We start from the raw sequence: 21,521 nt of genomic DNA, 5'->3' as shown, positions 1-21,521 counted from the left end.
CGTACGGAGGTTGCCATATCGGTTTGAGCGTTGGCGTTGTTCATTTCAGTACCTGTACAAGGGTGACCTGTCATGGCTGCGTGGCATCGGCTGGGTTCCCATCGGCTCGCTGGAGAGCGAGAAGGTGAAGAAAGCCGGGCAGATCCTGAGTGAGGCCAAATACCGTCAGCACCCGGACACCATCAAGTTCACGTCCATCACCGACGACCCGGTGATGGTGCAGGCGCAGATCAACGCCAAGCAATTGGACGCAGTAAGTGACGCTAATCTGGACTGAGAGACTATTTGAAGATGCTGAATGGAAAGTAAAATGTTATTTGGAAAAAATATAGTGATATTGCATATTCAACTTCCTATTATTTCTTCATACTGACATCTTTGGCCCTTAGAGTGTGAAAAGGAGTATGATCCTGAGTTATGATTTTGCTGAAAATTGATTTTGGTTTCAATGAAAGGAACAATCACATATTTACATTCAGACTTTTTAAAAATTGCATTTCCAATTGAACAAATGGAAAACAGATCGATTGTGCTGGCTTTAAAGGGAATGGAGAATGTTAAATTCGCTGAAAAGAAGGGCGGCGGCTTCATGTCTCACCAGTGTATCGTCGTATCTGCTTTGTTTTTGTGTCGAAAATAGAAACGTTACAAGGAGGCGTGGGAGAAGGCCAAGACCAGCATTCACATCATGCCCGATGCCCCAGAGTTCCTTCTTGCCAAACTCAACAAAGTGAACGTCAGTGAGGTACCGAACTCGATGAGGCCTCACGCTATCCCTGACACGTGGTCTATCAGCATCCTGATAGCACCTCTCTGACTTATTGTCGCTTGTGTTTTCAAGTGTAAGAATTTAATGAAGCCTAAATCATCACATTCATTTATTATCAAAACGAATAACCACTTGACAGTTTTTAACCGAAATAAGCATTTGTACATGTGTACATATATAATCCAAAGTATATGCTGGGATTTTTCTCATTTCAAGCAATCTTTCTTTCGCCCTTGAGTCAGGCTTCAAATGACATAACAGATGTTGTTGGCTTAGAGATTTAAAAATCCCTTTCATTGATTTTGCCAAGCACTGATGGATGTAGAGAAGTAAAATTCACTGTACAAATGTCATCTTTTAATATATTCATCTCGCCAGTGATTCATCAAGGGGGCCCATTTTAGAAGATCCTCAGATCAAGTTGACTAGTTATTAGGTGAAAAAGCTTCAGTGGCAGATGTTTACACATTGATTGTATTTTGCTTAAATTACTCGTGGATATTCTTGGTTCTTTCGGTAAAGTCACGTAGAAGGGAAATAATAAAATAATACAAATACACCTCGTGATGATTGCTTGTGTTGCAGTCGAAACGTCGTGAGAATTTGTATTGTTTTATATTTGCATTATTTTATTATTTCCCTTCTACGTAACTTTATCGAAAGAACCAAGAATATGAATCCCTGCAGTCACGAAGAAGCTTTAAATCGACATTTGACTCGTGGATGACAAAAGTTTATTCCTCATCGAATTTTGGAAGGGCCACTCTTCAATTAATCAATTAATCTTTATTTTACGTGCCAATATTGGCCTACATAAAGTAGGCGTCATTGCACATTACAGGCATACAGGAACGTTACATGGGGTACAGAGCAACAGGAAGCAGATAACACTGACTGAGCAAAGAAAATTGCAACCTTGCACAACGAATAGCATAAGAAAGCTGAGTTGTAAATACAAATTAATGAAAAGTAAAGAGACGGTTTATATTTTCAAATTTTAGATTTTATGAGAGGGCTAGTCTGAATAGGTGAGTCTTGCACAGACCACAGAATCGAAGGACACTCGACGCAGTTGGGGAAGTCCGGTGAGCCGTCAACAATCATGTGAGCCGTCCTGTTTATTACAAGGCATGTGTCACACAATTAGTAATTCTGAAAGACTACTACGATGTTAATCTTCGAATATTATCTTCCAGCTTATCACATATTGCCACTGTTATTGTTGATGAACGCCGCCGTAGAAAAGAGTCCCATATCATTTTGAGGGGATGTGCTTTGGAAATGTTTCCCCGTCATTAGTAATAAGCCTTTCCTACCATCACGGGGCAACCAAAATGTTAACTTAAATATATATTTAATTATTAAGAATGAAGTTGTTCTAAAAAATGGCAGTAAGTTATTTCAATGCATTGATACATTTATATTTAGCTTCGGGTAATCATGAAATCTGCCGTACATTATATTAATGTCATAAACAATATTGTCGCAATACATTGTCAAACAGAAACACTACAAACAAGGGTGGCTTGATACCATCAAGAAGGGCTATGACTTGAGACTGGACGCCATCTCCATCAAGGCTGCCAAGGCTTCCAGAGACATCGCCAGTGACGTGAGTGTTTTATTCTTATGCCGTTTACAATTGTCAGTGGGGCGTCACGGTGGCGGGATGTTCACTGCCTCGGCTGGTATACAGGAGGTCGTGCGTTCGATCCTGACGCCTGTATAGTTGGGAATTGCACGTTCTCTCTGCCCGTGATTGCGTGGATTTTTTCTTTCGGGTCCTCTGGTTTTTCCCTCCAGATTTAGAATCAACATGCGTTTAAGAGTATTTGGCTGCTACAAATTTCCACGTGATAAGCCACTTCGTTAAGCTATCATTTATGGCCAGGTCACTTCTGAAAAAGAACTATGTAGTTCAGTGGGGCTTACTTGGTAAAAAGTAAAAAAAAGTTTCGTTCGTAGTTTCAAGTTATCCTCAACCGCATGAATGGCTTCACTGGCCATTGGCTCAGTGGTGGAGCAAGCGGCTCGCAATATGAAGGATGCAAGTTCAAATCCTGGTTGGAGGTTGACTCAGCCCATCACCCCTCTGGGATCAATAAAATGTATACCAATTTGTGGGAAAGTCAATCGCTGTTGTCCGATAGGATAAACTGACCACTGCCATTGGAATATGGAATATCCACCATTCCGTAAACCGGAGATGAGCAGCTCCTCAATGCTTATTGCACAGGCAAATGCTATGACATTTGACCATGACTGCTTTTGTAACGCGAACATTCAGCTTTTATTTGATTCATGATATATATTTTATTTCAGTACAAGTACAAGCTGGCGTACGAGAAGGGCAGAGGGCACATGGTCGGGTGCAGGAACCTGCAGGACGACCCCAAGCTCGTGCACTGCATGAACGTGGCCAAGATGCAGAGTGAGCGCGAGTACAAGAAGAGCTTCGAGAAGACCAAGACCAAGTACCACAGCCCCGTAGACATGATCAGCGTGGTGGCCGCCAAGCATTGTCAGAAGCAGGTCAACGACGTCAACTATAGGACCTACCTGCACCAGTGGACCTGCATGCCCGACCAGAACGACGTTATTCAGGCCAGGAAGGCCTACGACCTGCAGAGCGACGTGAGTACAACACCTTGGAGGTTTATTTGATTATAAATCTGCTATTTCTGTGAAACGTTTACATAGAGAGCGTGATTAATTGCACACCTTATTTGGTGTGTCTTTGTTAAAATGAAACTTAAATCTGTACTTCACATTGGCTCTCTTATTAATGATGAAACTATCAGCTTAGTCTTTTGTTGTTCTTGGTAATATAAAACAATTGATGGAACTCAGAGTTAAATATTATGTAGTAACATAACATTGAAAAAGATTTTCATAGATCATCGGACTTCTCAAGTATAAATAAATATGCTGATTCTTAATGTGATTGTTACTTCAATCTCAGCTATGTTTTACACACGATTCACAAACGTACGCAGATTGCCATTTGTGATTTGAGCGTTGGCGCTGTTCGTTTCAGTACCTGTACAAGGGTGACCTGTCGTGGCTGCGTGGCATCGGCTGGGTCCCAGTGGGCTCGCTGGAGAGCGAGAAGGTGAAGAAAGCCGGGGAGATCCTGAGCGAGGCCAAATACCGTCAGCGCCCGGACACCTTCAAGTTCACGTCCATCACCGACGACCCGGTGATGGTGCAGGCGCAGATCAACGCCAAGCAGAACAGCAATGTGAGTTCAAAGAAAAGTGACATGTAACATTGTTCTTACACAGTAATACTACATGATCACGATTACTTATTTCCACCTGTTCCATCTCCACAGGGGAGAGTGTCGCAGCTGCACATGCGTGGATTTGTCCCACACATATATATCATACTCATTCAAATGGCTGAAACACCTTCAGGATCGCAAAGCTGTGGGGTGGGGAATTTGGCACTGGCTCACTGCCTGGCTGGCTTTCCCGCGAGCCAGTGGTTTCTCACACCTCCGAGTCGTTCTCTTCGATTACGAGCGAATACCGTGCCTGTTACACGGTCGGTGAACGGAGCCATCGTTGGTGGGATTCCACTGGCAAATATGGACGGAGGAGGATATATCTATAACATTTACTGAAGGCAGAGTAGATCAAAGTGATCAAAGAAACAGGTGAGCAAGAGCAGAATAGAGTGCTTTTTGGAAAAAGGCATTTAATTATGGAAAGAGGACAGTGTTTCATCATTACATACTGGCTACAATGACGTGAATTAGAAACATGGAAACTGGCAGAGAAAATGGAAGAAAAAACTAAAATGTACAGCAACAAGGCATTAAAATAACAATAATAACTTCTACTTTATAAAGTGCCTTTCATATTGTAGTATTTCAAAGCACTGCATACAAATAAGACTGCAGTATAGATACAATCTAAGTGAAACAGAAAGCTGAAGGTAACCGTATCAATGACTACTCTGGAAATTCAAATAAAATGAACAACTATGATAAAGACGAACAATAATAATTGCAGAGTAATCCAATGAGGCAACAACATTGTTTTTCAAATCTTAAGTTACAGCGAAAGCCTGTAAAAAGATGCATGTTGGGAATTAAAATTGAGAATGGAAAGCTATTCACCTGCCTATCAGTATTATTTTAATAAAGTGGAAAATTATCACAATTATGGATTTAAACGAGCCAATAATAAAGAGAGTTGCAGTAATCGAGCAATTATATATTTTATTGATGGTTTCAGCAGTGGTGGATTTACAGATGAGCCAACTGTGACGAGAAAGGTGAGTTTAATTGACAATCATTACACACACCTTTACAATTTGGAGGTTTAAGTGAAGAAGAATTTCTATCCAAACTTTTGATTAACTATATCTGAATAATGGCCAACTGAAGGCTAAACACAAACGGACAGGCGTTCCTAACACTGCAATTTGTTCGTAATATGGAATAAAATATTCAAAAATACTTTTTTTAAAACACGTTTTAATGAAATGTACTGTCCGAGCTGCCCCTCCCCCTGCCCCCTTCCCCCACCGCCCCTCCCCTCCTTCCACATCCCCCGCCCCTGGGCGTGGCTCCCCGAGGCTTGCTGTGACGTAAGGGACCACGTGGTGATTTACAGGCAACGTCAGTTGAGCGTAGACAATTAGAGCCGTAAAAAAGATTAATGATAGAATATAGTATTGTCATCAGTATGACATACCTATACCAAGCTTGCAGTCGATGCGACATTGGGAATACGGTTGAAATTGAGTTACAAGATTTTTGAATACAACACATACAGTAAGTTAAATAAAAGCGTGTAAAAAGTTTTAAAATAGATGTTTTGGATTTTATGATAGAATATCGTGTTGTCATCAGTGTGACATAGCTATACCAAGTTTGCAGTCGATAGCACATTGGAAGTGTGTAAAAATTGGGTTACAAGATTTCTCTTTTGAGGATACAACAGACGAAGTGAGTTAAATATAAAAGCGTGTAATAGAAATAATAATGAGCACCCCCGAATGGTAAAATACATCTACGCATTCATCGGCACATCTTTATGTAAACAGTTGTGACGATTACACTGCCACAAATCCTCTTCTGATCAATGGAAAAAACACAACAGCGAACGACACATGCTATAATCTAGTCCTGGTAATGCATATCCTCGTGTGTTTATGCTGCATTGCTATTTCTCATACTGATCATATATCTGGTACTTTTTCAGATGGTATAGATTTTTACATTTTCATAGTCATCATCTTAAAAGCATAATTGCCATAATTTACGTCTGCAGAGCTTAAATGTTCTTTTTTAAATGTTGATCGATCATGATGCTCTTTGCATGCGAGTGATCTGAGCTCTTGTGTCGCACCCTAAAACCTCCACCACTCTTTTGTAAACATACAGAAACTATACAAGGATGCCTGGGAGAATGCCAAGACCAAGATTCACATCATGCCGGACGCTCCAGAGTTCCTCTTGTCCAAAACTAACAGCGCCAATGTCAGCCAGGTAAGGCCTGCACACAGTTGTCAATCGATAAGGTCAAAAAATAACATGTATTAATAGGTTTGCGGTATAAATACGTAATCGATCGTTATTTTACATCTTCGTAAGCACAGAGCATTGCCTGGTACTTTATACTAGTAAGCGTAGAAGTCAATGCGATATTACGTTAATCCCATGAACCACCTCATTTAACCTTTGATCCAGGCAACCGCATTATCCTTTACTCAACAATGTAACCAAACCTTCTTGGCTGGGACTCCAACCCTTATGTGGTTTATCACCGATACTCTGTGGCAGCCAGCCGTCATTGGGCATTGTTCATCCTCTAAATACTCCGAAACAAATTGGCTAATTACCCCTCCGCCCCCACCTCCCGTCATCGCCTCTTCTCATCATGTCGCCTTGCCGAAGCTCCTCTCTGTTTCTCCTTCATGTAACCCGGCGTGAGATCCGGCTACAGGTAGGAAAATCATCTCGCGTCGATGCCCCAACCCCCCTCGCTTTAGGAAGGAGCTCGCTTCGTGGTTTTGTGTCAAATCCCTCCCATCCCTGACCTTTTAAAATTATTTCTTTCGATCTATAAGATTTCCCTTTTTCTTGCGGGTGTGGTTGGCGAACCCCGTGAAAGTTGCTGTTATCTAGTTCTGTGTTACCCGCCATCAGTGTTACTCGAGTGGTGCATGACCTGAATGTTATTTGATCGTGTGTGCTACTCAGTGTCTACAGCATTGTTATTTGTTTATTTGCTGCTGTAAACTCACTTTTTTTTCACCAAGGTACTTCGTGGGTCATTCTTCTAAAACAGCTTAAGCTGAATGTTTCTTACTCACTTAAACAAATACAATCAATCAAACAAAAAAAATTCTTATCAATGACTAAAACTTCTCATTGTTTAACATATTTCCATGTTTCTATTTATCCACGTTTTGTTTGTTTGTTTTTTTAATGCAGAAACTCTACCGACAAGGCTGGGAGGAGACCATCAGAAAGGGCTATGACTCGAGAGCTGATGCCATCCCCATCAGGGCTGCAAAAGCTTCCAGAGACATCGCCAGTGATGTAAGCTCATCGTGCATTATTGTAAAGGTGTTGAGAACTTTAGTCATGTTTATTAATGCGTGTACCAACTCTGCCACTTTTAAAAGCAAAGTTGTGATCCTGTATTTGACTTCAGTACAAGTACAAGCTGGCGTACGAGAAGGGCAGAGGGCACATGGTCGGGTGCAGGAACCTGCAGGACGACCCCAAGCTCGTGCACTGCATGAACGTGGCCAAGATGCAGAGCGAGCGCGAGTACAAGAAGAGCTTCGAGAAGACCAAGACAAAGTACCACAGCCCCGTAGACATGATCAGTGTGGTGGCCGCCAAGCATTGTCAGAAGCAGGTCAACGACGTCAACTACAGGACCTACCTGCACCAGTGGACCTGCATGCCCGACCAGAACGACGTCATCCAGGCCAGGAAGGCCTACGACCTGCAGAGCGACGTGAGTACAACACCTTGGAGGTTTATTTGATTATAAATCTGCTATTTCTGTGAAACGTTTCCATAGAGAGTGTGATTAATTGCACACCTTTATTGAGTGTGTCTTTGTTAAATATAAACTTAGTTCTGTAATTAACATGTGTTCTCTTAATGATGATGAAACTCTCAGCTTCGTGTTTTGTTACTCTTTAAAAATTTGCAATATAAACAATTGATGGAACTCAAGAGTTTAATATTATGTAGTAACATAACATTGAAAAAGTTTTTCATAGATCATCGGACTCCTCAAGTGTAAATAAATATGCTGATTCTTAATGTGATTGTTACTTAAATCTCAGCTATGTTTAACACTCGATTCACAAACGTACGCAGATTGCCATTTGTGGTTTGAGCGTTGGCGCTGTTCGTTTCAGTACCTGTACAAGGGTGACCTGTCGTGGCTGCGTGGCATCGGCTGGGTCCCAGTGGGCTCGCTGGAGAGCGAGAAGGTGAAGAAAGCCGGGGAGATCCTGAGCGAGGCCAAATACCGTCAGCGCCCGGACACCTTCAAGTTTACGTCCATCACCGATGACCCGGTGATGGTGCAGGCACAGATCAACGCCAAGCAAATCAACGACGTAAGCAGTGAAAGGTTTTTTCTCATTCTTCTTCCAGACACCCAATCTTTTCCAATGTGCGCACGAAAAAATGTCAAAGCTTTTTTATTGTTTGAATGAAAAACACGGTACACGGAGTGTTTCCTTCTTACATATGCCACGCGGTCACTTTAAGACTTTCCTCTTTTCATGTTCTAATTGCATTTTTGAAGTGTGATGTCATCGTGCAAATTTTGAGCCTTTGTTAATTGTGGTCTCTGCCAACAGAAACTGTACAGGGCAGCCTGGGAGGGCTGCAAGACCAACATTCACATCATGCCAGATACGCCACAGATAGTGTTGTCCAAACTCAACACTGCCAACATGAGTCAGGTACATCGCTCGTATTACATTGCCGCACGTTCTAATTGTCATTCGTAATTATTGTTACTTCGTCGTTTTGTTCTAAATTTGCTCGTTGATTTTGCGCTGATAGAAACTGTACAGACAAGGCTGGGAGGAGACCATCAGCAAGGGCTACGACTCGAGGGCAGATTCCATCAGCCATCAAGGCCGCCAAGGCCTCTCGGGACATCGCCAGCGATGTGAGAAATACATTTCCCTTTTCTTGGCGAGATGTTAACTGCCTCGCATCGGTGTACAGGAGGTCGCGGTTTCGATCCCAATCTTTACACCTGCTGTATATTTAAAGTTTGTGGTGTCTCTCTCCCCATGGTCGCGTTGAGTTTTCTCCGGGTCCTCCAGTGTTTCCCTTCAAATTTAGAAACATGCGGGTATTTGGTTGTTGTAAATGTCCACATGATAAGACACTTCGCTATAATTTGTGGCTAGGTCGCTTCTGAAAAAGAGCTATGTAGGTCAGTGGGCCTTACCTGCAAAATGTAAATAGTTTAGTTGAATAAATAGTTTAGTTTTTCTACAAAACTCAAACACATGGCATTGTACGTTCAAGGGCACATTTGCCAGTGTTCTGGGCCCAGGACCATTTCAGATCACACTTACTGAGCTGTATAACCATAGTTACATATAATTGGTAATTAATTTTTTATGACTTCGTTTTAACTATACATTTTTATTGTAGCCACTGTATACCCAGGCTTGAGAATTGCATCGCAGAGTCTGCTATGTCTTAAAGTCTTAAAGTCACTTTATTGTCAAGTGTGTTACATGCATGACATACAACACAGATGAAATTACAGTCCTCTCTCTTGGTCCCACGGTGCAACAAAGCAATTAAAAAATTAATCACAATTAACAGACATAACTAAACAATCGGCGATCAACACAAGATAAATAATCAAAAATGTAATAAACTTAAAATAAACAACAGTCAAGAATTTTTAAAATGTAAAATATTATTTAAATAAAGTATTTAAAGAAATAAGATATTTAAACCAGTGTGGTAGTGCGATGTAGTGCAATGTGCAGTCCAGAGATCAGGATGTACGAGTGAATGTGTGTGTGGGGGATGGGGTCAGGGGGCAAAGTCAAGTGGAATGCTTTGGTAATAGCATCTAGGAATATTTTATTGGATGGTCAAGGGAATGGATATATTCACAGTATATTTCGCATTGGCTAAGTGGCAAAAGTATGTTGCGTAAGGTTATTCATTACTGATATAAAAGGGAAATTTGTGAATATGTGTACCTGTTCAAAATGTTTAGCATACTTCCCGATATGCAACAAACTTGAAATTTGGCATGTGGGTTGCTTCCAGACTGTACACAATGCACCCGGGCGAAGCCAGGTAGTAAAGCTAGTTACTGATAAAGCAATACTCATAATAAATCCTTGTGACACGAATCCGGTTACCTGGGATCTGACTTGGTATTGTTTTACTGTTTTGTACAATGTGACCTGAATAATGGGGTATTTCATGTTCGATAATTGTTATTATTACCTCTGATTAAGTTATAAGTAGGTACGACTTTTGACGTTGTTGTGTTTATTGTTGTCACGGAATCACAAGAGTGTCTCAATAAATCACTGTTGTGCAATTGCTGTGTTTTTTTTTAACAGTACAAGTACAAGCTGGCGTACGAAAAGAGCAGAGGGCACATGGTCGGGTGCAGGAACATACAGGACGACCCCAAGCTCGTCTGGTTCATGCACGTGGCCAAGATGCAGAGTGAGCGCGAGTACAAGAAGGGTTTCGAGAAGACCAAGACCAAGTACCACAGCCCAGTAGACATGATCAGCGTGGTGGCCGCCAAACATTGTCAGAAGCAGGTCAACGACTTCAACTACAGGACCTACCTGCACCAGTGGACCTGCATGCCCGACCAGAACGACGTCATCCAGGCCAAGAAAGCCTACGAGCTGCAGAGCGATGTGAGTCATAGCCGCATTAAAGTTGATGTGAACCGGCTACAAATCACGGATGGCTACAACCCTGACTTTATTACTTGCACGGTTATTGTTTACGGTCACGAGCCTGGCAGATTTTTCTTCTTCCTACTTTATTTCAATTTTTCTGTCTCTTTGTCGCGGATAATTTCCCTGGAAAACAATATCACAGAGCTACTCCTCATAGTTTATCCAGGAGGGATACTTATTCATGCAAGGATCCCATGCTCTAACTGAGTTCGTGTCTACCGTAGCCGATACTCGGAGCTGTGCAGAACACTCGTGTTTTGGAGAGGGTCGATATTTCTAATTGTATTTATTAGCGGTGTCCTGGGGAAAGGCTGATTTGAGCTAGTGAGTTATTTTTCAAAGGCAACCCCAGGATTGGGGGAGGGGGGTTACAGGAACAGCAAAACAGAAATAACATTGCAACGATTCAACAAAGTAGCATTAAAACAACGAAAACATGTGCTGCAACGTGTAAAATGCGAACGTGTATACAACAGTTCCAGCAGCGACGCTTCCAAGTGCAAAAGGTTTTTGCCACGTGATGTATTTTTGAAAACTCTTTTTGGTTCTTTAGGTAAAGTCATGTTGAAGGGAAATAATAAAATAATGAAAATTAAACATAATTAAATACAATTCTCACGACGTTTCGGCCACAACGCAAGCAGCCGTTCTCAGGTGAAGAACAGGTCTGTCGGAAAGACAACGTCTGAATGAGCTGTCTTTCAGACAGACCTGTTCTTCACCTGAGGACGCCTGCTTGCGTTGTGGCCGAAACGTCATGAGAATTGTATTTTATGATGTTTTATTATTTTATTATTTCCCTTCTACGTGACTTTACTGAAAGAACCAAGAAGATGAATCGAAATTTATTTTTGAAAAGTAATAAGCGTGAGCATCCTTCACTCCGTGCCACTGAACGTGGACGAGATTATGCGTGAGACCAGTCAGCTATGGGGTGTGATATGCAATCCCTCAGCGTGCATCAGCGTCAACAGATACGGGCCTTCAAGGGTGTTCTTTGTCATCAGGGGAGAAGGAGTAATAGTGTTTACAGTGCGTATATGGCTGTACAGCATCGCGTTTTTAGAATCCAATTGCCACGCTCAAAAGTGTGTGAGAAATCTCTCCGGATGCATGAACCTCGTGCTGAGAGCGACGGCAATGAGAGGGGCAGATCTAATTAATGGCCAGATTATTAACACTGCACTGGGCCGAGACGAATAGTCAGCACTCAAATGTAAACCTCTTGGGAAGAGGTAATGTGAAGCATATTTCTGTAGGGACCTCAATGCACATGACATGATAAGGCTGATATTAAGATCACATTCTCCCAAACATGTAAACTAAACCCATTTACTATAAAGTAATGAAAAACCAAGCGTCCACAATTATTATATGTAGATTATTTAAGAGCAAATATAAAACTCGGTGTGTTCTGGTGCAAGTGATGAATATTGTTTTCTTTTTATGGATTCACAATGCAACTGAGTGGTAAATACACTAATTTGTTAATTTCACGTAATTATACGTTTGTGAGCCACTCATTCTGTATGGGCCACCGTTTACAGAATATTTACAAGGAAGACCTGAACTGGCTGCGTGGCACCGGCTGGGTCCCAATGGGCTCCCTGGAGCACGAGAAAGTGAAGAAAGCTGGGCAGATCCTGAGTGAAAGACATTACCGGCAAAGCCCAGACACCTTTAAGTTCACCTCCATCGTGGACGATCCCGTCATGGTGTTGGCACAAACCAATGCCAAGCAGAACAGCAAGGTGACTTTTCAAACTGCTTTTCACTCAATGGAGATTTTTGTGACCCACGTTGGACGATGTCGCGACACGTATGATATCACATGTCTGTGACACCTCCTCCCCCACGCTTTTAATGTATTCACAGTGGCTGTACAGAGATGCCTGGGACAGGGACAAGTGCAGCATCCACGTGATGCCCGACACGCCTGAGATCACACTGGCCAAGCTCAACAGCGCTAACATTAGCCAGGTACCACGTCATTTATTTCGCAGCTTTTTTGTTGTATGGGGAAAAAAAACCTTTAATGTTAACCATTGACTCGAATAAATTAGAGTAAAAATTGTAACTAATCAAATTGTAATGCTTAAATTTGATTGATTGTTCCTGTGATGTCATGAGACCGATTTAAGAAGCCGGGTCAGGTGACTCAGTTGTTCTGCAGTTTCAAGCGGAAAGTCGAATATCTAATTGATATATATTTATTTTGTTGTGAGATTTGTTTGACAGCTCAACCAGTGTGCTGGAACGATAACGATCCACATGTTTAACGCTTATACTTGTCAGGTTGTGGTGGTTTGGCCAGGTCGTTACGGTGGCCAAACCCCAGAACCCCTGAGATCCTGGGTTTAAATTGCGTTTCAGCTGCCCACGATCAAACCAGCTTCTATAGTGTCGTGATGTTTTTGTGACTTTACAAAACAAGTGTTAATCACATTTTTTTAATTTCCTTCAGCTAAAATTGCATTCTTACTAATATCAATATCTTAGTAGACAAAGTGAGAATGCATCGTCCCCTTTTGACACCCCTAGAGCACTGAGAATGTGGTAACAAAAAAACGAAACCAAAGACGTCCAGATGGGTGACAGTGCGATCACAGCGGTTGACAATCACGCTACAAGTTTGAATCCCAAAGTGGCACAGGGACTCCTCTACTTATGAACATTCAACTTACAAACTTTCAGAGATACGAACAAACCTGTCCGTATGTGCAGTTGCCTGTTCAGACCGAGAAGCATAAGTTCAACCGCTGTGCAAAATAGATGGCGGTGGTGGCATCTACATCTGCAGAACACGAAGAACCAGTGGCATCTACATCTACAGGAGATTATACAACTTTTAAAGCACATTCCCCGTGTTTAGTGTACATGCCGTACGACATGTTTGGAATCGACAGGAGTAAATTTAGACTTACGAACAAATCGACTTACGGACATACCATGGGAACCTAACTCGTTCGCCAGTAGAGGAGTCCCTGTACTCTTTTTTTTATTGACTACCAACAATGGGTCAATAAAACTATTACTACTTTGCAGGGAGCCACTATTTTGTTGGTCCTGTGATGGAGACTGGTTCCTACCAAGAGAATGTGTCGTTTTCACGAGCGTGTCATTGCCCTGAATGGGGATGAGTTCCACACCATTTTTGTTTGAGCAGACACGACTATGTTCTATATTTTGTTGTTTATTTTGGCGTTAGTTTTGTATTCGAACCCAGGACATCTGTAAATGCAGAAATATTGATGGGTCGTTGTCTAAGACCAACCTATTATCCCTGTATGAAGTTGAATAGACATTTAAGGAATTAGGCATATGTTGCGTGTAAGTGAAATAGATGAACTTATTTATACAACGCTTTGATAATTTCCAATTACACTTTTATTGTGTAACATCACGCATTTGAATATACACAGTAATCAGGTTTTAGAAACGAGTATTCAAGTTAGATTTCCCCACCCCGCCATTAATACGGTACTGTACGGCTGTAAGCGCAAGTCCTGCCTCTTGGCACACTCGATGTGGACTCTGTGCTTTGATTTCCAGAAACTCTACAGACAAGGCTGGGAGGAGACCATCAGCAAGGGCTACGACTCGAGGGCAGATTCCATTGCCATCAAGGCCGCCAAGGCGTCCAGGGACATCGCCAGTGATGTGAGAACTCTGTCTCTTTATATACGCTCACAACGATTACGATTTGTCTGTTGTGTTTTAGCGTTCTTCTGGGCTGCTGTAATAATCACGCGTTCGTTACATCCACAGTACAAGTACAAGCTGGCGTACGAGAAGGGCAGAGGGCACATGGTCGGGTGCAGGAACATACAGGACGACCCCAAGCTTGTTTGGTCAATGCACGTGGGCAAAATCCAGAGTGAGCGCGAGTACAAGAAGGGCTTCGAGAAGACCAAGACCAAGTACCACAGCCCCGTAGACATGATCAGCGTGGTGGCCGCCAAGCATTGTCAGAAGCAGGTCAACGACGTCAACTACAGGACCTACCTGCACAAGTGGACCTGCATGCCCGACCAGAACGATGTCATCCAGGCCAAGAAGGCTTACGAGCTGCAAAGCGACGTGAGATATATTTAAAATATATATCACGTGCTATGAATATGCGTTGTATTAATTTATTTTCCATTTACTTTGTTTTTTTCCTTTTGGTCTTACAGATTCTGCCCACGAGTTAATTTTGAAACATATTAATTAGAGTCTGTTTCGTAATTGTGAATATTAATTGATAACATTGTCATCATTTACAGAATATTTACAAGGAAGACCTGAACTGGCTGCGTGGCACCGGCTGGGTCCCAATGGGCTCCCTGGAGCACGAGAAAGTGAAGAAAGCCGGGCAGATCCTGAGTGAAAGACATTACCGGCAAAGCCCAGAAACCTTTAAGTTCACCTCCATCGTGGACGATCCCGTCATGGTGTTGGCACAAGCCAATGCCAGGCAGAACAGCAAGGTGACTTTTCAAACTGCTTTCCACTCAATGGAGATTTTTGTGACCCATATTGGACGATGTCGCGACACGTATGACATCACATGTTTGTGACTCCCCCTCCCCACCCTGTTTGTGTACACAGTGGCTGTACAGAGATGCCTGGGACAGGGACAAGCTCAATATCCACGTGATGCCTGACACGCCAGAGTTCAATCTGGCAAAGCAAAATGCAGTTCAAATGAGCAACGTGAGTCCCCCACACCCAGTCACTTTGTCCGACAGCACTGTGCCAGTTGAGTAGATTCCTAAAAACAGCATTCTCGAGTGTTCAATTATCTGGTTCTATGGTTGAATGTCGTTGTCATTCTGGCGACACTTCAAGTTGGTCAAAAAATAAAGTATGCTCTGTCACACATTAGAAAGTAAAATGGTGTGTGGCGTGAAGTATGGAATGTGAATGTTTTAAATTTTGCTTGCACAATTAAATATTTTAAAATGTTATTACTCCAACACGGGCATAATGAATTAGGTCTTTAAACCAGTAAAACAAAAGCATCTCGAACAAAACAAAAATCATACGTTTAATGGTCCCAATAATGGCACGGTCTGTTGTTTTATTTCCTCTGTTACGAAATAGAAATTATACAGGCAAGGCTGGGAGGACACTATTCAAAAGGGCTACGCTTCAAGATCAGACGCCATCGCCATCAAGGCTGCCAAGGCCTCCAGAGACATCGCCAGTGACGTGAGTTTATGAAGGAATACTGGAACCCACTGAAATCTGTATATCCACATTTCTGCAGATGTAATGGTTATCATCGTTTACCTATTGTGTCCACAGTACAAGTACAAGCTGGCGTATGAGAAGGGCAAAGGGCACATGGTCGGGTGCAGGAACATACAGGACGACCCCAAACTCGTCTGGTCCATGCACGTGGCGAAGATGCAGAGCGACCGCGAGTACAAGAAGGGCTTCGAGAAGACCAAGACCAAGTACCACAGCCCAGTAGACATGATCAGTGTGGTGGCCGCCAAACATTGTCAGAAGCAGGTCAACGACTTCAACTACAGGACCTTCCTGCACCAGTGGACCTGCATGCCCGACCAGAACGACGTCATCCAGGCCAGGAAGGCCTACGAGCTGCAGAGCGACGTAAGATATATTTAAAATATATATCACGAGCTATGAATATATGTTGTATTAACTTATTTCCCATGTACGGTGTTTGTTTTCTCATTGAATGTTTATCCTCGACAAACTCTTGCAGAATATCTACAAGGATGATCTGAACTGGCTCCGTGGCACCGGGTGGTCACCCGATGGATCTCTGGAGCACATGAAAGTGAAGCACGCTGGCAGGATCCTGAGTAATAAGTTTTACCGCCAGAATCCCGACAGCCTCAAGTTCACTTCTATCGTGGACGACCCTGTCATGGTGCAGGCCCAGGTCAACGCAAAGCAGCTCAGCAATGTGAGTTGCAATCAGACATCTAGTTGTGTAAAAAACGTAATAAAAACAAATGTCAATTCATCATCGTTTCAAGTGGATCCTACTATTGTATGGTCGGTAATTTTTTTAAATAAGTGTTTTTCGCGTGACAGGAAACCAGAGAACTCGCATAAATATGAGGGGATGGCTCTATAATCCATTCAGATAAGTCAGAAACCTATGTTAGCCACCTCAACAATCATTAACTACAAACAAATATAGTTTATATATTTATACAGTTATATATATATTTAGATTATCGCAATGACAAGGGATCTATGAAATTTATTTGGTGGATCATAAATCGAGAAATTAGATATGAATTTGGCTTAGTAACCATGGGCAAACCCGATAATGTCTGAAATGTCTCTATCCTTCGCAAGTTCAGTGCAAGAGATGATCGCAGGCTGGTGCGTTGTAAGTTGAATTACAACATGACCACAGAAGGGACAATGGTAATTATAGGCACAAGAAAGATAGTTACCATCAACGTATACTTCAGGAAATGTAAATGGCTCGAGGTGTAAAATAATAAAACGGGTGTTCCCACTTTAAATAAAGACTTAACCACCATGGGAATCGCCAATGCAATGACAACATAAGAAGGAAGCAGAGAGCATGCTGTGCAGAATCGCAAATGAACATGATGGGTAAACGGGGAGGTGCGAAGAATGAGAAAAGGCAAAAAAAATTATTTACGAAGGACTTTGTACAACCATTGGGAAAAAAAACGAGAAACTGATTCAGAGAACACCGCATAGTGATGATTGAAAGTATCTCAGCAGGCAATGGGAGCAGGAAAGCATGAAATAAGACCTCTAACGTGCATGGCACTGGAAGGTCGTTCATTGGGTTTACGTGACCGTCGGGAGGGTAACTTGGACACGGGCTCACGGCACGTGTCGAGAATGCCCCGGTCACCGTGCGCGCTCGCTTCACGCCACACGTTAGTTTCACAGCCGCTGAAAATTATTCGAAATAGATTTTCTTTTTTCAAAGCCACATGATATGGCCAAATATTTGTAACGGGTATAGAAGACAGGTGTCAGTTTTGTTGCCAGATAAAAGGGTAAAAAAACAATTATCATATTTTGCTGCTGCTGGCAAAGGAGGTTCCAATGGTTTACAGAGAGCTTTTAATAAGACAATTAAAACGAATACAAAAAGATAACAAAGATCCTTTAACTGTCAAAACTATAAAAACTAACCTTTATGGTTGGGATTACTGATCACGTTTGCTGGGAATAAAAGCGTGGATTTTAATAAGTTATTCATATCCATGTTTGCACAAGCAGCACCTTCTCACGTGATGTTGTGAGCGGGATACTTATTACTATTGTGATTGCAGATCTGTGTGTTATTCAAATGCTAATGCCTGAACGTTTTTTTTCTCTCACAGAAACTATACAAAGAAGCGTGGGAAAATGCCAAGACCTCAATTCATGTCATGCCCGACACTCCTGAGATTATGCTGTCTAAACTGAACAGTATGAACATCAGTGGCGTAAGTAGTTTTTTTGGCCTTTGATGTTGCAGTTTTCTCTTACACTGTGAAAGACGTTCACAACATTGCCGCAGTTGCGCACTGCATCACGGAGTCCGTCAATAAACCTGGGGACTTTTGTGAGCGACGGCTTCCTCCTGGTTCTAACGTTAAAGGCAATATATGTTCAATAACTATAATGTAAACTATAATTATAGTTTGTAAACTAAAAATCTTTTTTTTTTTTTGGTGCAGCACGGGTAGTCCCCGACTTACGAACTGGTTCAGTTCCTGAGACCCGTTCGCGAATCGAACCGTTCGTAAGTCGGGACACAATAATGCACCGTATTTAAATGCGTATATAGTCAGTGTTATGAAATGTGTCACACTTCAACGAAAAGGGGAAGCATTGTTAAACTCATAAAAAAGGAGAAATATTGTATATTCGCATGTAATACGGAATAGTAAATAAAACATTAAGTAAAGGAACATAAATATAAAAAAATACATCTTTTATATTCACTTCCCTTGAGTCGTAATGCAGGCTTGCTTGTCGGAATTGGCCGTATGAGTCACCACGATTACACACACAGGGCACGCGTGCACACACACACACACCAACGACAACGATCCCCCGTGTAGCCTAAACAGACTGTTCGGCAAGTGCTGGCAGCGAGGAACACCTATGAAGGCCAATACGACACGAGGGGTGGGTGGCTAGCACCGTGCCCGGCCACCTTTGCCTCCTCAGTGGCGATGTTTACACACCGCCACAGGTACTCACTCGAGGCTGAGTCGCCCTAGGGGAGGCCCAGGACCCATTCACATAATTGTCACTTGTGTTGGCTGTGAGTGGGAATTGAACTCGGTTCGCCGGGTTGTTGGCGCAGCGTGTTAACCATTGCACTACCACACCTCACAAACACACATGGGCTCCCGCACGCACGCACACTTGCGTGCACACACATGCACACTCAGTTTCACACACACACACACACACGTGTGCGCGCACACACATACACAAGCAGTCACTCCCAGCGAGATGCTCGGACTCATTACGGCTCTTGGAGGATCGCTCCACTGAACAAAATAGTTCCGCAATTCAGTTTGCAAGTGTGAGTTCTCAAGTGGATGTTAAAAACATGCTTATCTTATGAAAGTTGGTTCGTAAGTGTGGATATTCGTTATTTGGGTGTTCGTAAGTTGAGGACTTCCTGTATTTTCCTACGTTATTATTTTAATTGCATTATGTATGTTATACCAAACGTAATATTTTTCCTGCTTGCTCTCACTGTGGCTTCTGCTATACATATTTCATCAATGATTTTTTTACTTTCAGAAACTGTACAGACAAGGTTGGGAGGACACTATTCAAAAGGGCTACGCCTCACGATCAGACGCCATCGCCATCAAGGCTGCCAAGGCCTCCAGAGACATCGCCAGCGACGTGAGTCAATAGTTTTCCCAAATTCGCTGCCATTCTGTTTCCAAGTAATCCCATTGCTCGAGCTAATCAATAACACCGGCTTCTTCGTTGTGTTACACAGTACAAGTACAAGCTGGCGTACGAGAAGGGCAAAGGTCACATGGTCGGATGCAGGAACCTGCAGGACGACCCCAAGCTCGTGCACTGCATGAACGTGGCCAAGATGCAGAGCTGATCGCGAGTACAAGAAGGGCTTCGAGAAGTCCAAGACCAAGTTCCACAGTCCTGTAGACATGATCAGTGTGGTGGCCGCCAAGCATTGTCAGAAGCAGGTCAACGACGTCAACTACAGGACCTACCTGCACCAGTGGACCTGCATGCCCGACCAGAACGACGTCATCCAGGCCAAGAAGGCTTACGAGCTGCAGAGCGACGTGAGTATCGATGATAATTCAGCAATAGAATATTTGGCAATTACAATGCAAGGCTATATGTATACTTTTTATCCCGTTCACATCCAGTATTTTACGATCAGAATTCATTTTCTCTTTTATTTTTTGTAATTCAAGAAACAATACTGTAAGAAAGAATTAAGTTATTCTCTTCCATTGCATTTTCCCCTTAAATACGTGTTGTGCAACTTGCTGTTTTGCGAAAGTTCAAACTGTAAATAGTTAGTAAAATTAAGCAGTGTCAATACAAATTGCAGTCGTTAGAATTTTTTTGTTGGAATAATTTCATGGGATCTTTAACGTCCACAGTGAAGCAGACATCGAGCATTCTAACGGTGAATAATCTTAATATGGAACCTTTCTTTCCAGTATTAAAATATAACAATAGGTTTTACCCTTTCTGGAAATAAAACAGTTGTGTCAACATGTTAAAACACCGAACAGAATCCTTATTCAAGGAATCCAGTCTGCATTAACCACACGTACTTGTGGTGATCATGCAAAAAAAACAAATAAAGAATCTCGCAGTATTAACCAGAGTGGCCATGGGGTTTCAACCGCCAACCTGTGAAACGGGCGGCACATGCGCTCCTGCTTCCCCATGCCCTCGCCCTGTAGGGTCAACGCCGAGTAAGCTCGTAACCCAATTAGTATAACCTCACTACGAATGCACACCGCTAACTTTACACTATCGCAAATGCTCACGTACGCTGACAGCCACTGAATATATGAGATGATGATGACGATGGTGAATTTAACTTGTGAATGTTGAGCTTTTCTGGAGCGCATTTTAGCCACTGTTGTTCAGTCATCGGGTTCACCAATGATAGCACAACAGGGGTTCGTATTGGCTGACCAGGACGTCCGTTCCTCGTGTCATTTAATTTAAGGGAAATTCGCCACTCTCGCCAGAGAATAAGTTTGTTTTTGTTTGTTTTTATCTATCACCATCAGTGGCTGTACAAATCAGATTTGGAGTGGCTCCGTGGTTGTGGCTGGCAGCCTGATGGCTCCGTCGACGTGGAAAAGGTCAAGAAGGCTCAGGAGATTATCAACGAAAGAAAATACCGGCAACCGATATGCAACCAGAAGTTCACCAGCATCACCGACCTCCCCATCTTCCTTCTGGCCAAAACAAACTCTGCCCTCATCAGCGAAGTGCGTTCTTCATGACACCTACATGCTGTTCACATGCTGTCCATGTGCTATGTACACACCGTTTCTATGCCATGTACTTTTGGATTCAATTGCTAGTCTGACTGCACCATGGCCTCTCGAAACTCGGTAAAGGAAACGTTTAACATCTTGATTGACGTAACAAGATACGATTTAGTGTCAATGCATTTGTATCAAAATTAGTATTGTCACTTCAATAATACGAGTAAAAAAATACAAGTGTGGGGGTTTGAATAATGTCTATAATGCAGAATAACTTGGCAGTAATTGTAATAATAACTACAATAGCTCCAATAAAATGTATAATGAAGGACGGGTGCATG

The 21,521-nt window shown here is 42.5% G+C and overlaps 1 protein-coding gene across 1 annotated transcript in view; it reads left to right on the top strand.

Moving 5' to 3' along the window:
• The window catches only part of LOC133355737 (nebulin-like), a 218,957-nt gene that overhangs the window by 75,359 nt on the left and 122,077 nt on the right, over nucleotides 1-21,521 (top strand). Inside the window, 27 exon segments of the mRNA XM_061573054.1 lie at nucleotides 50-253; nucleotides 641-745; nucleotides 2,274-2,381; nucleotides 3,092-3,403; nucleotides 3,807-4,010; nucleotides 6,165-6,269; nucleotides 7,218-7,325; nucleotides 7,441-7,752; nucleotides 8,165-8,368; nucleotides 8,615-8,719; nucleotides 8,823-8,888; nucleotides 8,890-8,931; nucleotides 10,367-10,678; nucleotides 12,271-12,474; nucleotides 12,599-12,703; nucleotides 14,276-14,383; nucleotides 14,492-14,803; nucleotides 14,989-15,192; nucleotides 15,314-15,418; nucleotides 15,809-15,916; nucleotides 16,013-16,324; nucleotides 16,440-16,643; nucleotides 18,061-18,165; nucleotides 19,484-19,591; nucleotides 19,692-19,802; nucleotides 19,804-20,004; nucleotides 20,977-21,180. Coding sequence (XP_061429038.1) covers nucleotides 50-253; nucleotides 641-745; nucleotides 2,274-2,381; nucleotides 3,092-3,403; nucleotides 3,807-4,010; nucleotides 6,165-6,269; nucleotides 7,218-7,325; nucleotides 7,441-7,752; nucleotides 8,165-8,368; nucleotides 8,615-8,719; nucleotides 8,823-8,888; nucleotides 8,890-8,931; nucleotides 10,367-10,678; nucleotides 12,271-12,474; nucleotides 12,599-12,703; nucleotides 14,276-14,383; nucleotides 14,492-14,803; nucleotides 14,989-15,192; nucleotides 15,314-15,418; nucleotides 15,809-15,916; nucleotides 16,013-16,324; nucleotides 16,440-16,643; nucleotides 18,061-18,165; nucleotides 19,484-19,591; nucleotides 19,692-19,802; nucleotides 19,804-20,004; nucleotides 20,977-21,180 — 4,578 coding nt within the window.

The sequence above is a fragment of the Lethenteron reissneri genome, chromosome 7 (assembly GCF_015708825.2).
Source record: "Lethenteron reissneri isolate LAM-NWPU_2019-01 chromosome 7, ASM1570882v1, whole genome shotgun sequence".
In the NCBI taxonomy this organism is placed as follows: Eukaryota; Metazoa; Chordata; class Hyperoartia; order Petromyzontiformes; family Petromyzontidae; genus Lethenteron; species Lethenteron reissneri.
This window is presented reverse-complemented; position numbering and strand designations above follow the sequence as displayed.